Below are 26265 nucleotides of genomic sequence, written 5' to 3'. Positions count from 1 at the left end.
TGACTATGGTCATTTTTAACTAGCAACACCTCCCTGCATGAGCCAGGGCTCCATAACATTCCAGATGACTTCTGAAGTTTGGGAGCAGTATAAGATGTAAATGTGGCACTGCCTTGTCCCAATGGGGTCAAGTCCTGGTACAGATTTCCACCTTCCCTGTCATTGCTTTGACTTAACAAATGAGAGATCTCATTTCTCTCATTCTTTCATACCACAAGCTTACCATCCACATTGCTCCAGCAGCTAGTGGGCAACTTGTGATCAGGGGAAAAGTATCCTGCTTAGAAAAACCAGGGTGTTAATATTTCAGTGTATCAAGAAAAATTTCTCCTGATCCATCACTTGACACAGAGGGTTTATAAGAATGCTTACTTAAGAGGCTGCTAGACTGTATTTTCTCCTTTAACCTGGCACAGGCTATAAAGTGAACACTTGTGAGATTGGTCTTGGGCATATTGAAAATAGACTGCTTAAGAAGATGAAAGGTCAGTGCTAGGCTACAGGAGAATATTCTGGAAATAGTAAAGGATGACAATAAGAAGTGGATTAATTTCTTCTCATGGAGAATCATAGAAGCCACTTGATTTTCAGTGATCAGAAACTGCAGTTTTACTTGAAAATTGTTCCTGTCAAACTGCAGAATTTCAACAGCATTCTTGGATAAATGTGACTGCCTTTGGTGCAGACAGAATAACATCTCAATGAATGATAAATAGATACCTCTACATTTTCTGTCTGCCCAGAATCCCAGGAACCTCCTATGTGGAGAAAAAGAGCTGTGAAACAGGCCCTTGCTCCCTCTCAGTTGCTTGTATATAAAAAAGCCAGATACATGATAATAAGAGTGAGCTTTCTGTCAACAGATGTTTATGAATTTCACTTCTAAACCCTCAGGGAGTGTTTGTGGGAATATTGTATAGAAATCATCTCAATGCTGGGTTAATAGTTGGTTTGAAAAAAGTGCTCTTTCCAATGTGAAACAAGGGCTCATATTTGTGTTGCTTGTGCAATAACTCCAGATGCTCATTAAGAGCTTAATGCTTTTTTTGTGCGGGGATTAAGTTCCCCCAGCAGACAAAAGAAAAGGGAAATTAGATTGCGCCAACTTCTCTGAGCAACCTCAGTTGCATATTCCTCAGCAACTTCAGTGACTGGAAGCTCTGAAGCTCCCTTATAGTCTCTGGAGGATTCTTCATAGAATCCTTCTCCCCAGAATTATGCTTGTGGGTGGTAAAAATCAGTAGTTTCACACATATCCTACATGTTTTTTCAGGATTGCTTGAAGTGCATATAGGAGGAAACTTTTGAAGGAATCTATACCTGCCCTCAGTCTTTTGACTTCTGATTGTATCTAATTGTATGTGAATATCAAATACTCATGTGTCTAATGTTTTGTTTCATGTACAGGTGCAGATATTTCCACACGTTGCATTGTACATGCAGCACTTTAAACAGTTGTGGAATAAATGCAGTTCTGCTTGGGTGTGACCAACTTTTTGCCTCTTGTAAATCAACAGTGTATTTTTCATAGTATGGTTAAAGCAGGTTTATCTAGGGAGGAAATGAAACTATTGTTTCCATGTTCACCTATAAACTGGATGCTCACTTGTCCTTAAGGCTGCCCACAAGAATGCTCCAGGAATCAGGTTTGGGGAGCTGGAGGAGAGGAACTCAGTTGTACAAGCTGGGAAAGTCCATGCTTCTGTTTGTGGGCCCATGGGATGTCTCTTAGGATGCTGTTTGTCACAGGTTGTGTCCTCATCCCTCTAGTCAGGCTGAAGTGTGGCATATAGTTGAAAAGCAACATTAGATTTCAATGTTTGCCTTAGTAGTAGCTCTAGATTTGCCTCCACTCAAAATCCAAGGGTTGCCATTCATATGGAACTATGCTATTTCTCTGAGTTCTCAGTTTTCTTTAACCTTCTCTCTTGCGATTTTTGCAACTTCATTTTTGTGCCTGAAGACCTGACAAATACATAATGCTTCTGGCTCTGTAAAATACAAAACGAAGCAGTGATGTTGAATTCCCATTTTTAACCCTCAAGCAAACTCTGGTTGCTCTGCAATATTTTCAGAATGACTCAGCATTGAAACATGTACTGGGAGAGGGGAGGGTGGTTTCTGTGGGTTTGTTATGGTTTGGTTTTAGTCTGATTGCATGTCTTGTGTACAGCCTCATTACTTGTATGGCTTGGTTTTTTCCTTCTTATTCAGTGCTGCAAAAGTAGGTAAAAAAAAAAGCAAAAGCTTTGATTTCTGTAGCATCCACCACCTGAAGGACCCTCCCTATATCTCTGATCCTTAACAACTCTTTCTTATGCTCCACATTATTTCTTTTCTTCTCTGCTTGTACAGAATTTTTCCTACCACTCTGTTACTTCCCTAATTCTCCTATTATAAACTCAGTTAAGTGTGATGGTTGCAGTTTATGTGAGAGGTGAGGAACAAAACTGAAATGGTGTTAGCTAATAGATATGCCATGACAGCAAGTTTCTCATTCTAGTCCTTGAATTTAACATTTACTTCAGCAGAGTAACTGATGTGATAAAATACAGGATATGTTAAATTATCAAAAAGAGTTTATTAAATACTGTGACAAAAGTGGCCCACACAAGGTTTCCTTTGTCAAGCTTTGAGTGTGTCCATACTCTTAAGGTATCATTTAAATAGACAAGCTGCTCAGTTCCTTGCTATTAGACCTGAAGTTTTGTCTGCATTATGTCGAGTTTGGAGCACTTGTTGTACAGCGTCTAAAACCATAAAAGTTTGGGTTCATTTACACTGCAAGAAAATCTCCATGAAAAAGGCTCAGGTTGGTAATAGGCTGAAGGATGAGAGGAACAGTCATATACTAACATCATTAATCACTTACTATTGTCCCTTTTTTTTTTTTTTTCTTCAATAACATGCAGTGATAATTCTGGTCTTTTCAGGACAGGGTGTGGGCCAACGTGGCAAAGAGTTTGAACTGCCTTATTGCCATGGTGGACAGACTGCTTGAAAAAGACAACATCAGCAACACTGAAGAGGGTGAAAATGAGCCTTCAACAGAAGATTGCAAGGTGTTGCATACAGGTGGTAAGCAACCCCCCCCCCTAATTTTTTATTTCTTAATCATTGACAAGAGTAAATAAGAATTTGCACAGCTACAGCAAAGTCATCTAGAGAAGACTCCATAGTATCTTTGATGAGAGTGCTAATAGCAAGGTTTACACATTTGTGGGAGGTTATTTATCAAAGTACAGCTTTAATGTGTGCTCAGACTGCTTGCCATGCTCAGTTGTTTGTGCTAGAGTGTAAACCTTTTGAAACCATGGTGTTTTCTTTTTGTAGGCTGATGTAATTCAATTTACTTCAGATTTTACTTGCATGTAGTATTTTGAGGAAAAAAAAATTGGGCTGTGTCTTACCCCATAGAAAACTTGTAAGGAAAGGTGAACATTCTGTATCAGTGTCATTCTCCTGCAAATCCTTCCACTTTTCTGAGGTGATATACTGATTTTTATTTTCTGATTTGATAAAATTCATGTTTACCTGGATATACCTGTCAGCCTGTGTCAAAAGGTCAAGTGGAACAATTCAGTGGGATTGATGTAAAGAAAATTTTCTCCACGGTGGGTCCTTGTCACCTTCTCATCTTCTCCTTCTCATCTTCTGATCTTCTCCTATGATTCATGTTTGCATTCTTGATGCATAGATTATATCTGCTTACTAAGTCTAATGAGACTTTCTAGTCTGGAAGTGTGTTGCAATAAATGAAACAGATCCTTAGTGGTAGTGGTGGTAGTCCTAATGCAAGGACATCAGAGCCAACCTTTGTGCCACTCTTCAGCTAAATAAAACAACTCCCCATACAAAACAACAAACCAACACAACTACTTTATTTTATGGAGTTTTGTATAGTTTCAACTTTATTTTTTTTCATTGTGCATTTAATCCTGTATCTTCCCTTACATGTTCTCCACAGAATTTAATTACATCATTTTATATAAAGAGTTTTAAAGTTATCAGTACTCACTTGTAATTTCTTTCTTACATAACATGAATTAAAATTAATTTTAAGTTTTATGTCATTTGTGTATACTGGTGAGATCTGTGAATTCTGGTTGTAGTATTGATTTCTAATGCAACTGTAACATCTGCATTTTACCAGTGTGAGAGGTTTATGCTGGAGTCCTGGCATCCTTGTTTTCAGTGCAAGATGTGTTGGACTTGATTTTGTATGATTAGTTCAGAGAGCAACTTATTCCTTATCTGTTTGATTCTCTAAGTTTCTGCCTACCAGGCATGTAATGTTAGAGAGGAAGGTGATATAATATCTGCTCTCTAGTGAAGCCTTGCAGGTGAAAAATACCAACACAGCTTTCTACACCTTTCCTGCCTTCCTCAGAGAAGGTCCAAATACTTAACAGCTAGGTAGGTGTAGTTTTGAACTTGGAAGAATCCTTAGATGGTGAACCCAAGCATATTCATTGTGATTAAAAGAGAAAAACTGAATATTGTTCTTGTTCCTACCTCTCTTCTCTTCCCCGTGGGGCTAACAAGCTTTCCTTGTTGGAAGCCCAGTATCTCTTGTAGAAATGTCCATTGACATACATGTTGTGGGTTTTGTCTGTATTTCATAGTTGTGGAACTAAAGTTCTCATTTCCAGACCTCCTTCCTCTATCTGGAAAAAAAGGTATGAATTAGGATGATTATTTTGGAATGCTTTCTGACGTGCCTAGTTCATGCCAGCATGAACTTTTACATAATTTCCTTCACTCTCTTCAGCCCCCTGAGTATCTCCTCTGCCATATGCTATGTTATGGATTTAACCAGCACAGGCAAATGAAATACTGGTTACAGCTTTTAGGTCACAAGCCAAAAAAAAACAAGAAAAAAAGGAAAAGGAAAGTTGCATCATTTAAAGTACTGTAATAAGCAGCCATCAAGTAGAATGAAAGGTAGCTCTTGCTTAGCAATAATGATAATAGTAATGGTTAGAAAATTATAGATGAGTTTCATCCAGCTGAGAAGTTGTCTTCTGGAGCTGGTGGGCCAAGGACACAAAAAATATCCAACTGCTATGATGCTGGCATAAGTTCTTCCTTTTTTCTTCATTTCAGAGCCATCCCTATTTCTCTTGAATAAGTACAGGTGTCCTTCAGTGAGAGAAGTGCTTTTGTTGAGATGTCCTGAAAGTTCTGTAACACTCCCTCACCTGAAAACTGCAGAGATTTGTGGGGCAAACTGCTGTGTTTTCATGTTCTTTTTGAGTAAGACATCATTTTAGGACTGCCTTGGACAGTTTATAGGACTTTCAAGGTCATATAGAGATGGAGATGTTTTAAAATTGCTTTCTTTTATAGGACTAACTTGAAAGATGGAGCTTTCCGAAGAGCTATCCAGGTGTGTGCCAAAGTTGGTTCCCTAATGAGTTTCAAAACTTTGGGGCCAGAATTTTTCATGCTTGACTTCTCTATGAGAGTGCCAAGCATGGGTTGACACTCTCATAGAGAGTGGGTTTAGATGTTTGTTTTTCTCTGCATCTCCCTCTCTGAAATTTAACATGAAACCCTAAGGGTGCACTGTGAAGCAGCTACACAGAGGTTGAGATTCCAAGTTTACAGTTGCAAATTTGGCTTTAATTCTGCTTCATTTTAAACTTGAAGCCTGATTGTGAGCTCACAGCATTTTCCTAGATACAAAATCACACTGTGTATGCCCATAGATACATTTCTAAAATAACCGACTTTTGTGCTACTTAAAATTCACAAACATTGCATAAATGAAAAGCTTGCCATATCTTGCTTATATATTATACATAATTTGAGCATATTTGAGCATGATGTATTTCATTAATACTGCAAATATATGGGCACAGATTGATCTTTGAGTCTGTGACTGCTGTAGTTAATCCTCAGAGAAATTGGGCTGCTTTTGTAAGAAAAAAGAACACAGAGTTTTGAACAAAATAATAACAAATATGCCTTGAAGTATGGGATGAAATTTTTGCTTTTTTAGTGAACCTGACTGGTTTCTTGTAGCATATAGCAATGAAAAACCTTCCAAAGAATGCACATCTGTTCATTTTAGATGATAGAAAATGTTATGACAATAATTTGATGCAATAGCATCTTCATATAAATTCAGATGTTGTTGTAACATATATTCAGAGTTTCCTAAAGTAGGTTTATATTTGCAGTCTCAGTGACTATGGCATTGCGTGATCTTACTCTTTTTTTTTTTCCAAACATGTTTATATTTGTTGTTTGGAGTCTTTGTAATTGGAAATATTGGAGCACTTTTTTTTCCTGTACTCTGCCTTTCAATGTGAATTATACCTTCCTTAGCCTTAACTTTTCATGCAGTCTGACCTTTGAGTGCATTCTAAAGACTGAATTTGAGTTACAGTTACCAAGGTAACATGCTATGGTTTCATCAGTTGCAGGATTATGAATCCTCTGCAGGATAAATCAGGAAGAGTAGAAGGATTTTTAAGGAGAGGGGTTTTTTTTGTTGTTCTTCTAACTCTAGTCTGCTTTGCCTTGGAGAAATATGTGACAACATTAAATTCTTTTTACTTTTGCCTTTTCATTTTCCATGAGAGCTGGAATGTGAAAGCCTGTCCTGCAGCATTAGTGGTGCCAGTGAAACACAGCAGTTTGCTCTTGTGCTTACGCAGCCCCTGACAGATGTCTGTGCTTGGCTGCTGAAAGTGGCTGTTGTTTCTATCCGCTTCTTGTACCATCCCATCAGAGCTCCCACCCAGCCATTCCTTCCCTGGCTCTGGGTGAGAACTCCCGAATTTGATACACACAGGATCCACCAATGATCACAAACAATTTGAGTTGCCAGTGTGATGGCACCTGGATTTTGCCTTGAAGTGAATTATGGAATCATAAGCTCTGGGAACTGGCTTTTGATAACCTTCAGCACAGGTTTGCAAAGAGCACCTGGGGAATATTGCCACATTTCCTAGCTGGAATTAGAGGAAACCCCTGCTCACACTCACATTGCTACAGACATATGTGCGTTAATTTTTCTTGTATTATCTCATACCTGTTGGGGCCTGTATAAGTTTAGATTCAAAATTTCTGACTTTGATTGCCCTGGGGATGGGCACTGCATCCTTTCATTGCATCCCTTCCAATGCAGTGCTGGTAGAAGTGAGAAATAAAGCCGTGTTCTAGTTTTATTTGCATCTTCAGAAAAGCTTTTATTATAAAATATTGTTTAGTCATGAAGATGAAAAATTTTTCTGTGGTCTGTGTCCTTGAGTAGCAGACATAATTTATTTAGAGCAGTCACATGTGAAAAGCTTTCTCTTCCCTTCCTCTTCCTCACATTTCTCCTTCCTTTTCTTTTAAGCTCATGTAGAGTTTTACTTATGGCGCTTTTTTTTTCCCTCTTTCCCTCTCACTTCTGTGTCATCCTTTTCTTTTTGATAGGATCCTTATCTGGGCTGAATGTAGCCCAGCAATACAAGACAATCCCCTTCAGCAGTACTTTCTCTAAGTACTTTGGCTAAAAACAGAAGCTGAAAAATATGTAAGGGAAAGACTATTTAACTGAATCAACAAACTAAAACAAGATATAAGAATATTTAGTTGCACAGCATTCACAGAACCTTCCTGTGTTTAAAGTGTATTAGATTTTCTTAGCTTTGTCTTTTATTACCTTTGTCTTCTCTTTCTGTTTTCACTGTGACTAAGCATGCTGAGATACTCACATGTGTATTATTGGATGGTTTGGGGTTTAACTATTAATCCATGTGACAGTGTAGAACATCTTGGATGATTGCAATGGAATGATAAATCCCAAGAATTCAAAATTTCTGGACACCCAAACTGTGCAAAGTCAACTGCTACTTTAAAGTGCAGGAATACCAGGAAAGCTTATTCAGGTTTTTATTGTTCCTGCGAGAACTGCTGCAGCATTATGAGTACAAAGCCTCCTCCTTTTTCAAAGAGCTTAGCCCTCAGCTGGAGTTCAACTGAGCTCCAAGAGCTGTGTGGCAAAATAAAGAAATAAGGCACTGACCTTTTTATGGTGCAAAGTTGAATATGTGCAATCTTCTGTCTTTTTAAACCTCCCTTTAAAAAAGCCATTATTTAAAAGACTGTAAAATCAAATTCTGGGTTAATTATTTCATGCTGATTTTAAGGATTTACTGCTGCTCTGTGTTGATTGGTTGGTTTGGTTTTTGCCTGCCTTTTTCATTAAAACAGAGTTTGTCTAATGTTCACTTTGTGATATCAAGACAGCTCATTTATGTTCTTTTACCTCTATTACTTCAATTCTGTCATGGATTATTTTTATGATCAGGTAGTGAGTGATTAATTGAAGTGAAAGGTTACCTCGTGGGTATCTGCTGTTTACATTTATATGTCACATTTATATTTACATATCTTACATTTATATGTCTGTAGTGCCCTCCTTTGCTTTAAGAGCTCAACATTATGCATTCTTCTGCTTTTTATTTAAGGTTTGGTTTTTTAACTTCATACCATTTAAGTTTTGAAGTGACTTCAAGCCATTTATGGATTTTAGGTGGCACAAAGTGCAGTGACAAAATTGGCTTTTTTAATCTGTTGCTAGGGCTAAAGGAGATAGGAGTACTATGCTGAAGCATCATTTTTGGTTACCAGCATATTTTAATAAGCATTTCAGTGGGCCTGACTTTGAAAAGACCAGAAGCTTGCTTTTCTGCCAGACTTTATCAAATTTAACATGTGGTTTGACATATTGCAACTTGGATATGAGCATGCAGAGCTGACTAGCTGGGTGCTAAGCAGGTCATTTGCCTGTACAGGCCTGTTGATTACAGGAACACGGGACTGAAGGGCATTTTCCAGTAACCAAAGGGCAAATCCTGTCACAGACTGAGCTGCCACCACTCTCTTGGCAATGGACATGGAACATTTACTCAGTGTAGTCAGTTCTTGCTTTGTGGAACATGCACTTTTGTTTTAATCTCATTCTCACTGCATAGCGGTGGTACTGTCCTTTTAGTTTCATCCTTTCATTCTTTAATATGTTTGGTTTTTATGCCTTGTTTTAGTTTCCAGTGGCTGACTAGCTCTATTTTTGTACTGAGTTTCTTTGCTTTATCAGGAGACTCTGACAGTTCTTCTGGATGCTAAGTGTTCCAAACTGACAGGCTGCCCATGTCATTTTAGCAACCTGACAGTCATCCTGGAGTCTCCTTGTTGCTTCTCTTCTTGCTCCTAATCTCTTTTTTTCACATGGTCACTCATTCAGTTAATTCTTCACCCTTTTTCAAACAATTTTCCACTGTGATTTTGATTTAAAAGAAAGTTGAGATTTGAAGACTCAGTGTGTGAGTCCATGCATGTGTTGAAAGCAATAATTTGTATTATTCCTTCCCTGAAGTAATTCTACAAAGGTGTTCTGAAAGATATCATATTCTAAAATGTATACGAACTGATTCTACAGAGTCACTCTAAGAGAACTCTACTTTAGACATGTCAGCTCCCTTTACAAATAATGTCTATTTATGAATTGCATTAGTATTATATATTTATGCCTTGCATACAAGACAATCTCTTATTTCATAATCTAGTGAATTTACTTGTACGCTTCAAAATATAATTTTTGTTTGTTTGTTTGTTTCATAAACTTCAGTTTCACAGTCCTTCTTAGTTTCAAGGAACAACTTCCAAGCTGCAGTACTTACATATAAGTAGGTGTTACTGCTGGATTTTTGGACCGTTGTGCATTGTTAATGAATGATCCTCATTCATATTCCTGCTGGAGTATTTGCAGCAGGACATCCTGCTTAACAAGTGACATAGTGAAATTTAACAGAGCAAAAATTAGGCACCTTTTTTTTTTCTTCCTAGAGTTGGCTTTTCTAAGATCTCAGTCTCTGATAGACCTCTTATTTTGATTTTAGGTAAAGCATAAGCATATACTTGTCCATTCATGAACATTCTTTTTTTTTCAAGAAACAATGCAATCCCTGTCAGATTTGCCATCTAGCTCCACCTTCTGGGGACTGGGCATCCTTATTAACTGAGATTGAGAAGTTTCAGTGTGAGCAAGGAGCAGAAGATTGTTTTGGAAAACTTAATCACACAAAGGTTGTCCTCTTTACTAGTGACATGTGCAACTCTATATTCTCTAATAATTTATATCTTCTCAGTTACTAGGGCAAGGTTTTCTGCAAACTTAGAGTTTTTATTGTTTACCAAGAAGCCAAATACATATGTAAGTAAGGCTCTGTATTCGTTGGGACATTAAGTACTCAGTAGGATTTATTTTTAATAAATTTGGTATGAATGTTCTTTCCTAAAAAAATTACCGTGAGAATTAAAAATCATTTGAACTCCTTTTAAATGCAACTATTACAGACAAAAACTGCTTGTGTTAGTAAATTAATAGTATGAGTATTAGTATTCCAAACATGTAGTCTCCCCTCAAAAAAATGTTGTGAGAAAATTATCTTGAAGCTACCACAAGATATGTGCATATTTGGAAATCATAATAGAAGGTGGTTATCAGTTGTTTACTGCCAGCCTAGAAGGCTACATGAAGAAGAATCCACTTAGATTTGTTCTGAGTCCAGTATTATTTAATATTTTTATTACTGACTTGCCTTATGAAATATGGATGATGCATATAAAATTTGCAGATGCTTAAACCTGGGAGAGGCTTTAAGCACTGTGGGAGCAGGATTAGAACGGATCCCGATGAAGCACTGAAATACTAGGATGCAGTTCACCCTGCATTCAAGGAGAAATACAAAGTTACATTCCTGAAGAAACAGAAATCCACAGTGCAGGTGGACTGGTTAACTGGCAGCTCAGTAAAAACAGGACTAAGTATTCTGTGATTTGTGGCCAGTATGTGACCCTCTCTATCCATAAATTTAAAGAATGCTCTGGGTTGGAAGGGGTCTTAAAGGGCACCTCATTCCAGCCCATCTGCAGCGGTTGGGCAGGGGCACCTTCCACTAGACCTGGTTGCTCAAAGCCCCAGCCAGCCTGGCCTTGAGCACTTCCAGGGATGGGGCATCCACAGCTGCTCTGGGCAGCCTGTGCCAGCCCCTCTTCACCCTCACGGGGAAGGATTTTGTCCTAATACCCAATCTAATCCTACACTCTCTCAGTTTGAATCCATTCCCCCTTCTCCTGTTTGTACACATGCTCTTCTTTTATGAAAAAGGCTGTCAGAAATGCTCTTTAGCCTTATCCACATAACCTGAAATTGTAACAGCAGGTTCAAGAAGTGTAGTTAGTTCTTGAAATTCTGCTTTTTCTGCCCTGGCTATCAGACTATGTGCCACATCCTTGGCTGTGTCTGTATCCAGCTCTCCTTTCCCATGCTCTGAAAAGGAGCAGATGTCTGTTTGCTGTACCTTCAAGTCTACTTTGAAATGGCCAAGTATAATCTTTTTCATTATTAGCTCAAGTAAGAAGCAGCCCACAAACTGTAGTTTGCTTATTGCTTCGTTGAGCATTGCATATTTTGAGCTTGCTTTGCTGCTGTTGCTTTTATTGGCATATGTATATTGCTTAAATTAATGAAGGATTGTAATTTGACTTGAGAGTTTAGATTGCCTGATCTGTCTGCACTGACTTCCAGTACGTTTCACTTGTTTGTCTGCCTTATTTCTAAACTCGTCTGTGTTTTGCAGCAGCCTCTGGTTGTTCTTTTGCTTTTATTCCCTGGAATGAACACCACAGTTAGTTCTTGTTATTTTCTCCCCATGAAGAGGGGAAATCAAGTTGCTGCTCAGTCTTTTTCATCAGCTTAAGGAGATTAAACTCTAAATCTTGATAGCTCTGAACTGCAAGCTCTCCATTTTTCCAGCAGGCTCTCTAAAACATGCACACCTGACTTTGGCACGCAGTGTGTCATCACTGTTAATCAATGACATGTATAAAATCACCTGGAGCTCCTTCCTGGGGGTTGGCTTATGATCTGTTTTGTCAGGATGACACTCACTTCAGAACTGCTTTTTTCCAGGCAATGCTTCCTCAGTCTGTATTACTCATGGTTAAATATGTATGACTCTGTTAAAACTCATGTTGTCTGACCACAAAGATAATAAAGAGCTCGTCTTGTTCTCTGTGCCTGCTCTGTCCTTATTCCCCTTTCCTGCTCCTTACTTTCTCTAATTTCTCCCAGCTTTCAAAGTTCTTTCCAGTCTTCTTGGCTACAGTTTTATTAATTGATGTGTTTTTCTGGAGCTCAGCCAAATTGACTGGCAACAGGCAACTGTCTTCCTGCCTAAAGAACTTCCTCAGTACTAACGAGTTTTTACTGGCCTGACTCAGAATGTTACCTGAAACAACATGCAGCTGTCTTGCACCTAATTACAACAGATTTTAATTATCATTGATTCTTAATTACACTAATCTACAGAAAATATGAGCCAATTATAGACTGTTGCATTGTCAGTTGCATTCCCAACTTTTATATTGATTCTTCTAGAGTGTTGATTTCCCTCATTTCTAACTGTACAAGGAAACTGAGATGTAGATTCTGAAGGAGGGGGATTTATTTGTTTTTTTTTTTTTATTATTTGCTCAACTTAGGGGTAGGCAAAGCCATATGCAACTACAAGGCAGGTCTGATTTTATTAAATCCTATAACATTCAGGAGTAGCTGGGATTATTGGGCAAGTTTGTGTAAGGTGTTCCAATTCTCCTCCATTCCTCCTTATCACTGTTTCATTTGTAATGTATTAAGGAATCACATTTTTCAAGCATTTCACAAGGTTTTTTTTTAATATGCCTAACATGTGTTTTTACAGAGAAAAACATGTTTCAAAATAGTCTACATCTCTCTGATAGAAATAGCTAAAATGAGTTCAAAATCTCTAAATATTTAAAGAGAACAACATAGAGAGAAGCTAAAGAAAAAAGGAATATGATCTGAAGGTTATTGTATTTCCAGCCTGTAGATTAAGTAAGTAATACCCTTCCAGATACCTATTTGTTATTGTGTTTTGCCCTCCAGCACCCACTTTTTCTTAAATATTTGGTTATTCTCTCTGGTTTTGCCTTTTTGATGCTATTCCATTTCTTACGTAGCCAGTTTTAAGTCCTGAAAGGAGACTCCATCGCCACTGTATTAATCTTTGTGTGCTAAATGATGTTTTATGTGTTTCCCTGTATACTCTGTTTGTGACACTTAAATACAAGTTCTACAGAGATGCTGGGACTGTTAGAAAAGGCCATTGTTTCAGAGTGCAGTTGGATTCAGGCCAGGGATTTAACCCCATTCCCAGTGGTAAGATGAAATCCTACTTACAGGTATGTTCTCCAGTGGCATTTGTGGTCCCACAGTGGTCTGGGGAGAGCTGCAAGGGTTCTTTTAAAGGGAAGGGTGATCTACGCAGCTGCTGCTGCCATCCTTCCTAGTGGAAAAGGGTTTTTCACTGCAGGTTTTCCACTTTGGAACAGATGACCTGTTGTGTTCTAGGTGACTGGTATGAACAGCTGTACCCACTGGTGATTACCCTGAAGGACTGCATGGGAGAGGTGGTGACCAGGGCCAAGCAATCCATGGCCTTTGTCCTGCTCCAGGAACTTGCCTGTGGCTTGCCCCAGTGTTTGATGCTGACCCTAAGAAGAGACATCGTCTTTAGCCAAGCAGTAGGTTGTCTTGTGTCACTTACTTCCTTCTCTTGCTGTAATGACAAGCATACTGTTCATGCCAGTGTTTGTGATTTTCTTTCTCATTGTTTTTTTTTTCCCCTTACAATTTGATACAACTTTTTTATTTATTTTCCATGATATTCACCTAAATAATTTATAATGTGGTAAGAAACTGAATAGTAGGTAGAAATCCATGGTACTTCTATCACTGAGTCAGAGAAGCAGGTCTGCAATGGACTGGAAAAGTTGCCTAATCCTGCCTTTGCACAAAGAAATATCCAGAAATCTATTTTTAGACTTCCTAGATTTTATAGTTCTCAAGTCTAGCTTTGAATACATCCTGCTGATATTCATAATCACAGAGTAGGTAGGGTTAAGGGACCTCTGGTGATCATCCACTCCAACCCCCCCTGCCAAGGCAGGGTCACCTAGAGCCAGTGACACAGGGACACACCCAGGTGGGGCTGGAATGTATTCAGAGAGGGGGACTCCAAATTCTTCTTGGTCAGCCTGTTCCAGTGCCCTGCCACCCTCAGTGTCAAGAAGTTCTTCCTCATGTTGAGGTGGAATGTCTTATGTTTTAGTTTATGGCCTTTGCTCCTCATCCTGTTGCTGGGGACCATGGAAAAGCATCTGGCACTTCCTCCTAGCACTCACCTTTGAGGTATTTATGTGCATTAATGAGATCCCCTTCAGTCTTCTCCAGACTGAACAGGCCCAGCTCCTGCAGTCTCTCCTCATAAGAGAGATGCTCCAGACCCAAATCATCTTTGTGTTCCTTCTCTGGACTCTCTCCAGTAGCTCCTTGTCTTTCTTGTCCTAATGAGCCCAGAGTTGAACACAGCACTCTAGTTGTGGCCTCACGGGGTACTGGCTAGGCAGCAGCCAAGCTAGGGAGATTTTTTTTCTCCTGGTCACCTTGGAAATAGAGAGGAGATTGTTTGTTTTCAGTTTGTAGCAGTATTTTAAGTGTTTAAATACTATTAGCATGTCTTTCCTTAGAACTGTCTTCCCTTTACAAATAACTGAAGCTCTTTATGTCTTCTCCTATATATCATGTTTGATTTTTGAGATAGATTTTTTTCTAAATATTTCACTTAATTTCTCTCTTAAGTTGTATGTTGCAACTGCCAAGGAGATTCAGTTGCATTAGATGTTGAACCACTTTCAAATCCATCATAATTCACATGTTCAATTCACATAATTCACATCATAATTTACGGTCTTACATGTTTGAAGCCTGACAAGTGAGGTTCTGGTCTTACTTATGTCAGTGTAAATAACACACAATGATACAAAACAAATTAGGCTTATCTAATATAAATTAACAGAATATTTCACTACTTTATACACCCCAAAAAAACCCATCAAAATACATTATTATGAAATCATGTATATAGTCACTAAACAGAAAAACCTATGCTGATTTCTCAAATATGTAGGTGTTAGCTCTGTTGTGTATAATGATAGCAAGCCTCATTTGAGCTATTTGTCTTGTAACATTACTCTTAGTTGCACATGTTTTAATTATCTTTACAGCTCGCTGGATTGGTCTGTGGTTTTGTAATCAAATTGCACACAGGTTTACATGATCAAGGATTTTTACAACAGCTTCATACTGTTGGATTGCTCGTGCAGTATGAAGGACTCCTTAGTACATATAGTAAGTATTGTTCTTGGACAAAGTTCCTTGTGTACCCTGCCCAGAAGTTACCCAGGAAGCTCTTATTTTAACCTCTGCTCTGTTTCCACTAATTTGGCTTGTTGAATCAAATATTGTCCTTACAAGACATAATAGCACAGCTGAAGTTATTGACACTGTGTTGTTAATTTTGCAGCAAAAATTATTAATCTGTTTCATTCTGAGTGCCTCAGAGAACATGGCCTGCTAATTGTTCCATGCAGACCTGACCCAAAATACCAGGATTATAAAACTAATCCAAACAGAAGATTTAAACACTTACTGCTTTTATCAGCCTCGGCCCTGATCACCAGTGCTGATAATGTGAAGATAGCCTGAAAACAGTTTCATAGCTTGTTACAGATGCCATTAATTGATATGTATTAAAAGGGAAATTTGGAGGGAGAAATTGCCTTATGTTTCAAACTTTGAACTAGATCTATTGGAATAATTTCCTGAATCAGAGATGTTGACTAAAGTAGAGGAATTTAGCATTTGTGCAGCTTTTTAATGCATTTGCTCATTTGGAGATGGCTGTCTTCTCCATTTTGCATGATGCTTGTTTTTATTCTCAAAACCTTTCTCCTCCACCAGCAGGAAAGCCTTTTAAAAACTTTCAGAATAGACAAAAATGGCTTTTCTGAGGTTATTTTCTGCCTATATAGAGCAGGCTGATTTTCAGAATTGCTTAATACTCATGGTTACCATTTAGGCCACAGAATTGTCAGCAGTTCAAGAAATTAGTCTGGTTTTATGTAGGTTACTGTAATGTGGAGTTAGAACTGTGGTTTCTAGATGCACAGACTGGAAAATATATTGCTTTACTCTAACCTATACAGTGACCCATCTGCCAACTCTGTTAATAGTCTCTTTAATCTTTCCATGTAGGTGAAGAAGCAGGGATGCTAGAAGACATGGCTGTGGGCATTTCAGATTTGCAGAAAGTAATGTTTAAAGTAATTGAAGCCAAGTCAGAAGATTTTTTGCCTATTATAACTGGAAGGCGGTAAGAACTTGGTTTCTTGGAGGCCAGGAAATTAAGCTACAGTTTTAATCTCCATCTAATGGTTTTCTTGTTGCTGAATTCTATTTTATTGAAAGTGCATTGTTTTACTTTTTAGAAGGTGAGGTAGTAGGGATTCTAAAAGCCAGTAAGCTCTGGGTTACTCTCCTGATAAAAAGCTACAAGTTCCAGTTACTAATACAAATTAATCTGAACAATGTCTGTGTTGTGCGCAGCTGCTGGTGCATTATTCACACATGGATAGTGAATCCTGTACAGGTGACAAGGCCATTATTTATGAATGTGGTCTCTAACTGAGAAACTTTGGTTTTGAATGTCCTGAATTTGTATTTCAGCATCACAAATGAAATTGCAATTCCAAGAGTTAGGCCTTGATTGTTTTTAAGACGGAAACCAAAAAACTCAGATGCCACTTAGTATTAAAAATTTAGTAGTCACTTTTAAAAATGGAAGCCTTTTTTAGCTGCTGAAAATCACACAGGACATACACAGTCTCAGAAATCCTTGCACAAAATCACTTATTGTTTATAAATCTCACATAAGTACTGCTGAATATCAGGACATAAACTGCAATACTCCATTAATTTTGGCTATTTGAGGGTTAACAAGATTGGAATGGATTTTTCATCTTTATTATTATTCCAGTCTGAAGCTCCAAATACTTTTATTTTGCAAAAATCACTTCCTTAATAGTATCATTGCTCTTAAGATGACTGTAAATTAAATTCAGCTAAAAGCAGCAACTTTTAGAAAATATATGTTTCCTCTCAAGGAGGCTTTCACCACTGATTTACTTAATTATTCTGGATGATTTCACTCTCATCATATGGGCTTTCTGAGAAGGGATTGAAATAAATAACAGGAAGGCTGGAGTATGATAGGCAATACATTGGGAATAATTAAGAATAATTATGCTGTGTGGATAAAACAGAGGAAGTACATCCTCTGTAAATCACCGCAGTCAAAAATCCTGGAAAATCCAACATCTACATTTGCTGACGTGCTGCCATTACTGTGGTACCCGAGCTGTCACAGCAGGAGGTTCTGGATTTGAAGGAGACTGGAGCTTTCAGCTGCCTCAGGCATTCTGGATTGGTGGAGCAGTCAGTGTTTAGGAAGAAGGGCCACAGCCCGTGATTGCTGTACTGTACTTGCTGGCAGATATTCAGTGGATGGGATTGGTATCAGAAGAAAATAAAGTCTATAAGGTTTATGTGGAGGAGTCCCATTCCTCTTAGAGCTGTGATGAGACTGCTCCTATCAAACAGCATTGGAGGTCAACCATAAAAAGAAAAGATGAAAAGGTGAAAATCTAGTTATTTTCTAATATTTTTTTTAGAAACCCTCCATTTTTATTTTGATTGTTATATGGTATGGCTCAATAAATGAGAGTAAAAGACTGTAGAAATGCAAGACAGAAAATCAAACTACAAGTTTTTATCTTGAAGAGTCAGCATATTCACTTGTCATTGTTTTTTCTAGGAAAGTGCTTAAACCTGATATTCTGTGTGCACAAACAAATCAATCCAAAGTGTGTGGCACTGTCTAGCAGTGCACTGATTTTATGGTGTAGGTAGTAGACACCAGCCACCCAGGGGAGGTGAAATTCTGTTCAGGAACTCACAGTCTTTTATGAGAGGCCAAAATATGCACTTTTTGAACATTCTTTACAGAATCACAGAATATTTTGAGTTAGAAGGGACCCATATGCATAATCAAGTCCAACTCCTGGCCTTGCACAGGGCTTCCCAAGAATCACACCCTTTGCCTGAGAGTTCAGATGCTTCTTGAACTCTGTCAGGCTTGGTGCTGTGGCACTTCCCAGGGGAGCCAGTTCACCCTGCTCCACCATTCTCTGGGTGAAGAACCTGTTCCTGACATCGAACCTAAACCTCCCCTGAGACAGCTTCAGGCTGTTTCCTTCTGGAGCCGAGTCCTGTCGCTGCTCACTTGAGAGAAGAGATCAGTGCCTGCCCTGCTGCTTCCCCTCCTGATGAAGTTTTAACCGCAGGGAGGTCTCCCCTCAGTCTCCTCCTCTCCGGGCTGAACGGGCCAAGTGACCTCAGGCACCCCTCACACAACTTCCCCTCAAGGCCCTTCCCCATCCTCGTGGCCTCCTTTGGGCACTCTCTAGTGGCTCCATGCCTTGTTTCCATTGGGGCACCCCACAGTGCCCCCAGCACTCGGGGTGAGGCCGCCCCGGCGCAGAGCAGAGCAGGACAATCCCCTCCCTTGCCCAGCTGGCCGTGCTGTGCCTGATGCCCCCAGGACACAGCTGCCCTCCTGGCTGCCAGGGCACTGCTGACTCACACCCAGCTTCCCATGGAGCAGCACCCCCAGGGCCCTTGGCACAGCGCTGCTCTCCAGCCTCTCATTGCCCGCTCTGCCCCTGCAGCCAGGGCTGCCCCATCCCAGATGCACAATCTGGCCCTTCACCTGCTGAGCTGTCCACAACTGATGATTGCCCATCTCTCTAATTTGTTGAGGTCTCTGGAGGGCTTCTCTGACCTCAAGGGAGTTGACAGCTCCTCCCAGTTCACTATCATCAGCAAACTTACTTAGCATTCCTTTGAGTCCTGCATCCAGGTCATTAACAAAGATGTTGAAGAGCAGCACAGGGCCAAGGAGGGAGCCAGCAGAACCCCACTAGTGACTGGACACCATTGCTGTGTCACCCCATTCCCTGTAATCCTTTGTTCCTGACCCGTAAGCCAGCTGCTCACCTATCACATAACACGCTTATCCAGCTGTTTGCTGGACATTTTGTCCACAAGCATGCTGTGACAGGCTGTATCAAAAGCTTTGCTGAAGTCCAGAAGTGTTGTCTGTTGGCTTTCCTGGATCAGCTAGGTGGGTTCATGAGAGCAGTATCCTGAGCTGCATCACAGTGTGACTAGCAGGTCAAGGGAGATGGCTTTCCCTCTCTCTTCTACTGTCCTGAGACCCCACCTGCAGTACTGCATGCTGCTCTGGGACCCCACACAAGAAGGATGTGGACCAATTAAAGGTCTTAATGAAGATGGGCTTAATAAAGATGATCAGAGGGCTGGAGCATTTCTCATGGAGACAGGCTGAGAGACTTGGGACTGTTCAGCTTGGAGAAGACAACACTGTGGGGAGACCTTATAGCATTTTCCAGTACCAAATGGAGTTACAAGAGAGCTGGAGAGGGACTTTTTACAAGGACAAGGGGGAATGGATTCAAACTAAAAGAGGGGAAGTTCAGATATTAGGAGGAAATTCTTTGCTCTGAGGGTGGTGAGGGACTGAAACAGATTGCACTATGAAGTTGTTGATGCCTCATCCCTGGAAGTGTTCATGACCTGGTTGGATGGGGCTCTGAGCAACGTGGTCTAGTGAAAGGTATTCCTGCCCATGGCAGAGGAGTTGCATTTAGATGATCTTTAAAGTGCCTTCCAACCCAAACCGTTCTATGATGGTGCATGTGAACTTTGAGGTATCACAGTCTCTTATCCCATGTTATCAACAAAGCCCAAGACTGGACTAGCACTTAAAGCCACACTGAAGTGATCTAAAACATTGCATTCATCTGAAAGAAGAGCTGGGTAAAGAACCTCCAAGCTGAGTTGCTGTGACTGACCATGTGTGCATTTTTTTTCTTTTACAAAGCAACATCCATGTAAATTACTTGTTTTGAGTTTACTGCAATGAGTTCAAGGTGTGCAATTTCAGCCAACTCAAAGCAGCTGCATGATCCATGACCCCCAGCCATGTGGAGGGTACCTTTTAGAAGCATTCTACCAGTATTACAAGTGTTTGTCTATCTTCATTTGTGATGATAACAAATATTAGAGAATAATGCAAAGAAAGTTATAGAGGGATATTTTTAAGCAGTCCTGTTTAGGCAAATCTTATGCATTTAAATATTTAAGACCTAAATTTATACAGTTTCTTCTAAAATAGATGAAGATATATTCTTTAGTCTCTTAAAACACATGCTTACTTTCTCCACTCTGTTTTTCTGAAAGGTCATGAAATGTTAAAAATTAGGTACTGATTTTTCCATCTCGTTGGAAAATGTTGTACCCACCTAATCCATCTCCTGCCTGATAGCTCTGCACTGAATCTAGCCATGAAAGAGAGAAAGCATATGACAATAAAATTTACTGGTTTTTTTTTTTTTTCTTTAAGTAGAATCACAGACCTGTAAGATCTTTGGCAAACTTATGTCAAGCAAGTCCTCCAGATTTCCTCCAGTCTTCCAGTATTTTGAGTTGTTGCTTTTTTTGCCTCCACTTGACTTCAGTACTACTCCAGGACTTTCTAGACAGCTCTTTGATAGCTTTATGGTCTTTTCTTTCCACAACCAGAAACACATTGTTTTCATTGTGCAATTGGTAACAGCCTTTTTAAAGTTACCAAGGATTATCTCTGAGACTTCAAAAAGTGTTTTGAAAAATAAAAAAGACAAGGGGAGAAGTCTCAAAATTGTTCTGATACTAATTTATCATGCCTAAAGACCATTATTTCTCAGTGTTCTTCCACATGCAGAGATTTGTAGCGATTTTGGGAGTAGTTAAATATAACAATGCAGTGATTTGGTGGCAGTTTGGTTCTGTAGCACATGCTCTTTGAATTAGAGTAAATCAAACTTTCTTCTCAAGCTCATCAAAGCATTCCATCGCAGGAATGTTCTGGTAGTACTTGACAGCAGCCAGGAGGGCTCTCAGGCAGGCTAAGAATTAATACTGCTATGCAGAGGTCATGGGAACCACATTCTTTACTATCCTTTTTGCTAACTCTCTATTTCTTTCACATGTGGATTAATTGAGCAAAACACAAACTTACCTGGGAAGCAGAACTATTTCAGTTTTCATCCCTCCTCCCTGAGACACGTATTCTCCATTCAGGACTGATATTCCCTCTCAGTGGGGAACGTCTGGCATTTGCTCAAAGATTGCATGCCAGTTTAGCCTGTACTAAGGCAGATGTTGCTGCCCTTGCTGAATGCAATTACAGTGCAGTCACTGCATCCATTTTACTTTTTCTCAGATATATGAGCAGGATAAAGTTTAAACATCATCACTGGCTCTTCCAAGTGGAATCTGTTTTTCCAAACACTTGAGCTGGTGCCAGTCATCCCTTAAGCTTGCTAAAGGTGTCAGAGCTACTGCAGAAACTGACATTTTTCTTCAAGGTTTTTTGTCTTTTTCTCACCCAAATTCTCCAGAGAGCATTTTTATTCTTTAGCAAGTATGTGAATGGAGAGTTGGAGGGACTTCATGATTATTTACTTCATGATTATCCATCTTAAATTTACATACAAAACTTGAGTGACTTCCTTGGCCTGACTTCTGTAGGCAGGATAGATCTTCCTTCTGTCCTGTTGCTGGAACACTCCTTGTTGCTGGTGTCATATTTCAAATGTTCTCTGCAGAAGTGAAAATTTCGGCCTCCATTATCAGTCAGCCCTCTCTGATTAAAATACCAGATCCTGGAAAAACAAATGGGTTTTCTTCTACTATGTTCTTTTTTTGTTAATTTCGATTGGTTGCTCTAACAATGAAAAGAAAGCTAATAAAAGCTAAGATAACATTATCCCATTGTTTCTGTTGTGGGTTCAGGCACCAGTTCTCAAAGGCAGGTGGAATCGAACTGGTGGCTTCCATGTGATCAGAATTTGACTTGGCAGCCAAAGTAGTACATGTTTCATGACATCAGACTGAAGAAAAATATAAGCCCAGAACTGCTATACATCATATCCCTTCTCCTAAAACAGGATTCACGTTTGTGTGATGAGCATTCAGTCATTATCTTCACAGAGACCATTTTGTTGTTGGTGATGCTTTCTACCATTGAAAATCCAACCATTGAAGAAAATGCGAGTTTTACTTTGGGTTTTTATGAAACATTTTTGCTCATATTACTTTTAGAATGGATACCAGATCAAGTTGTGACTTTGGAAGTAAGTTGTTTTTGTAACTCAGCAAGATGCATTGTAAGAATTGAGGTATTCTTATTGATATTTTGGTAGCAGAGGACTTTTTTGCTGCTTTCATCCTTAGTCCTATTTTCACTTCAGTAAAGAAGTTATAGTTATATACTGTTATACCTGCCTTTCTTCATATAGCTTGGTTATGCTCTTAAAACAAGCAAGGTGAATCATCCCTTTTTATGGTTCAATTAAGGGGAAAAGGGAAGGATTTTTAAGTCTACACATTCTCTATAATTTAGGAAAATAATTTGAAGAAGACCAATCAAGAACCCCCTCCTTATTCTTGTTTTCATTTTTCCTAGTGAACATTACATTATAGAGGTCCAGCTTCCAGCAAAGATGTTTGAGCTGCTGCCACAAGAGATTAAAGAAGGAAAGCTGCTTCGCATGTATCCAGTGCTCTTTAATGTTGGAATCAATGAACAGCAAACACTGGCAGAGAGGTAAGAAAAGGCCACATTTCATTTTCTGTCCGAGTACTCCATGCTGGTACAGGCTATCTCTCAGGATTAGAAACAAATCTTCTTTGTTATTTGCTCTTGGACAGTCTCACATGGACTCAGTGTGTATTTTCAAAGGTGTTAAAGGAAATAAACACAAGTTATGAAGCAATGTAGAACAATGAAAAAGTCCAGATGAAGATAAGACCATAAGCAGTGGTCATTTTACATTGTGTGCAAAGAAAGCCATAAGAGAAGACATAATAGCCACATATTTATAAATATGGGTATGTACTAATAGCTACCAAGAAAATAAGTTCAATGCAGAAGCAGCTTTTCTGCATTCAGTTACAGTCTGCTTTTGTCTTAATTCAAAATACTGCTTAACTCCTAAAGTTGTACATTTGTTTTTGAGACTGAAAACACCACACATGATTTATGGCTAAAAATATGGAGGGGTGTGTGGGATAAAGAACCTGAGACTATAAAAACATTTTTGTGGCACATTTCTAGGAAATGTTACTCTATTAGAAAAAAACCATCTTTTTATTTGTTTTTTGATAAAATACACTTTAGAATATTTCTGGTTTAAAAGAAATGTTCTCGTGTGACAGTGCAGCAATGGCTACTGGAGGAAGTAGTCACATCTTCTCCCTGTGGCCTATTGAAATATTTGCTTCCCTTGTACACAATTTAGCAGCATATTTGGTATCTTCTGATCTGTGTCCCCTTCTCTCTGAGTTTCTCACTTAGCTGCCCATGCCTCTCTCCCTGTACTCCTCCATTCCCATTTCAAATCTATTCTAAGGATGAATTTCAAACACTTGGCCCTAACTGTCATGGGGACATTCTTGTCTTTGCAATCCTATCTCCTGTAGTACTGTGAGATTTAGTTTCTTGGCATGTGAAATGTGGCTGTTGTAGAAATTTTCATCTCAGAGAGAAAGATATTTGTTTTTATAGCTATAGTTAGTTTGTAGATAAGCTTCTATTCCATCTTGTGTCACTTCCATATTGGCCAGCTCTTACAGAAATTAATATGCTTAAGCAATAGCAGCACTAAGAGATGGAGGAGTGGGTGTTCTCTGCCTGTGGTACCGTTTGGAATTCCCCCAAAGTGCCTTTCCATTTAGTCAAGATTTGTGAGGGGAAAAAAATAAGTGCCTTATTGCATGTTTGTAAATAGATTGCTTTGTTGATAAACTTTTGGAAGAAGTATGCATCAGTGATGATCTCGTTGCCAAAAATTAATTCCAAAGCATACAAGAACTTTACTACTGCATGTTTGACAAAATCTAATGCATTTAGCACCAAAGTTATTTCCTTATACAAAGAAATAATTATGAAGGATAATTAATCTTTTTTTCTTTTGTTTGCGGGTTTTGGGTTTTTTTCATAATTCAATATTGTGTATTTTCATAGGTTTGGAGATACCACTTTGCAGGAAAACATTAACCAGGAAAACTTAGAACTTCTCAAAGAATATTACAAGTTATTTACAGAAAAAATGCCTCCTGATTGTGAGTACAAAATAATGCGATGTCCAGATGGCTTTGAAAAGCTTTGAATGGGTAAAAGGTTATAAGACAGTAATATTAGCAGAATTCCATAACTTGTTCCATAAATTTAAACATTTTGTGTCTGTACATGACCCTGCTGATCTCAGGAGTGATTTCAGGCCCTGTGCCACAGCAGAAACTACAGAGAAAATGAAACAGAGGAATGATGAACTGAACAGCTATTTTAAGTAATTAAAATAATAAGTTTCTTAATATTTCATGTAGAGGACAGTCTGTACCTACTGTATTTTTCCATAAATACTTGGTGGCAAATTTCATCAGCTTCAGTCATACCCTCTGTTCTTTTTCTGAAAATGTGTTGAGGTTTGGTGAACCATTGAGAAATCTGCAGATCCAAATACAAGCAATGAGCCACATCATCATTGTATGAATAACAAGGTTTCATTAGAATAGGCCCTGTATTCCACTCCTATAGAAATTCTGTATTATAAACATAAACATTACTATGCTCTTAGTCTTATTGCCAAAAGCAAGGACTGGAAGAAAACATGTGCATCAATCGAATCCTGTTAGTTTTAATGCCCAAACCATAGTCCCAAATCTTGGAAATTTAACAGCCTGATTTTTAAATGCTATGTAAAGCTTTGATACATCACATGCGTATGAATACATGTGTATCTCTTATATCAGGATGATTTTAATTTGTTAATAATTTTGACAGAAACAAAAGCTCTTGCCTCATCCAAGGCAGGATGCCCATCCATCCACCCACAGACCTGGTATTTATTTCCAGGATGTCTACAGAGAAACTCATACAATAACTTGGGTGATTAATTTAGGGGAATCTTGCTAAGAAAACATCCTCAAAAAAATAACCTCATTCAGGTTAGGACTAAGGTAGATCTGCTACCTCATAAATGGATTTTATTGTATAAAAGCAAAAATTTGCATGCAGACAGTATTGGCTACTTTTCATTAACAGAATTTAAACTGACTTCTTGAAGGATTATTAGTGAGCCACACAGTTCCTGGACTTATTTCAGACTGTGAAGGCTTTTGAGAACTAATTGTGTCTAGTTCATAATGTATTTTCTGGTTATTATAACTTTCTTGCTTTTTTCTCTACCTTTAAGAACTGAGTCTCTTCTTTATACAATTTTTTATGCAACACAGAGCACCTTTTGATTCCACTGCCAGTAGCTCCCTGCCGGTATACAGAGTCACTCTTTTGCCTTGGAGAAATGTGCCTTTTAAACCAGCCCCCTGGGAAAAAGTGAAGCTCTCAAACTTGTTCATTTGTGGGAGGACTTTAATCCCACTCATGTTTCCCCCACCTCTGGAGGACAAACCTCCATACAAGGCTGGAAGCAACGCTGGTGCTGGGGCCAAGTGAGAGGCATTCAATATTGATGGCTTTTTGATGGTTTTGTCCCACCTATCCAGATGATTTCCTATAATGCCAAATCTGTGCTACAAAACAAATCCAGGACTGTGTTCCCAAGGCTGTCAGTTCCAAACAGGGCTCAAAAAGCCCAACAGAATTTGAGGATTCGCAGCCCTATTTGCCAGGCTGTTGCACCCACCCTTGGCAGCCTCCCTGGCCTGCTGCTTCATTCATATATTCCCTTTCAAAGAATTCAATTTTCCACTCCCTGAAAGGTATTGCCACCTTTGCTGTTAGTTTTCCTCGTGTCTGTATTTCTCCTTGCCAATAATAGTCTTGCTTGTAACTAAGCATCCACTGACTTTGTGTCTTCTTCAAGATGAACATACACTTCGTCATTTACCCATTTCTTAGCCTCTTAAATTCTTTTAGCAGAAACTGAAAATAAGAGCATGTTTCCAGCAAGATTCCTACCAAAAATGCTGACCAAATATAGCTCTGATTGAAGCACCAAAATGGTACTGCTTTTATAGAAATGCTAAGAGAGTAAGGGTCCAGAAATGTAAGATAGTTGTTTAGTAGTACATAATTAACTGAAAACAACAAGGCTGTTTGGTATTTCCAGGCTCCTCCCCCTTATAATCTATAA

General features: G+C 38.9%; 1 protein-coding gene across 5 annotated transcripts in view; it reads left to right on the top strand.

The window, feature by feature from the left end:
* INPP4B (inositol polyphosphate-4-phosphatase type II B) overlaps positions 1–26265 on the top strand; it is a 291680-nt gene that overhangs the window by 226840 nt on the left and 38575 nt on the right. For all 5 annotated transcript variants that reach the window (XM_066549472.1, XM_066549473.1, XM_066549476.1 and 2 more), the window contains 6 exons: positions 2934–3078; positions 13436–13608; positions 15151–15274; positions 16181–16298; positions 22575–22715; positions 24135–24232. In XM_066549472.1, coding sequence (XP_066405569.1) covers positions 2934–3078; positions 13436–13608; positions 15151–15274; positions 16181–16298; positions 22575–22715; positions 24135–24232 — 799 coding nt within the window. The remainder of the gene's footprint in view (positions 1–2933; positions 3079–13435; positions 13609–15150; positions 15275–16180; positions 16299–22574; positions 22716–24134; positions 24233–26265) is intronic.

This window comes from Molothrus aeneus, chromosome 4, assembly GCF_037042795.1.
Source record: "Molothrus aeneus isolate 106 chromosome 4, BPBGC_Maene_1.0, whole genome shotgun sequence".
Lineage (NCBI taxonomy): Eukaryota > Metazoa > Chordata > Aves > Passeriformes > Icteridae > Molothrus > Molothrus aeneus.
The sequence above is the reverse complement of the archived record's forward strand: the minus strand, read 5'-3'. Positions and strand labels throughout refer to the sequence as shown.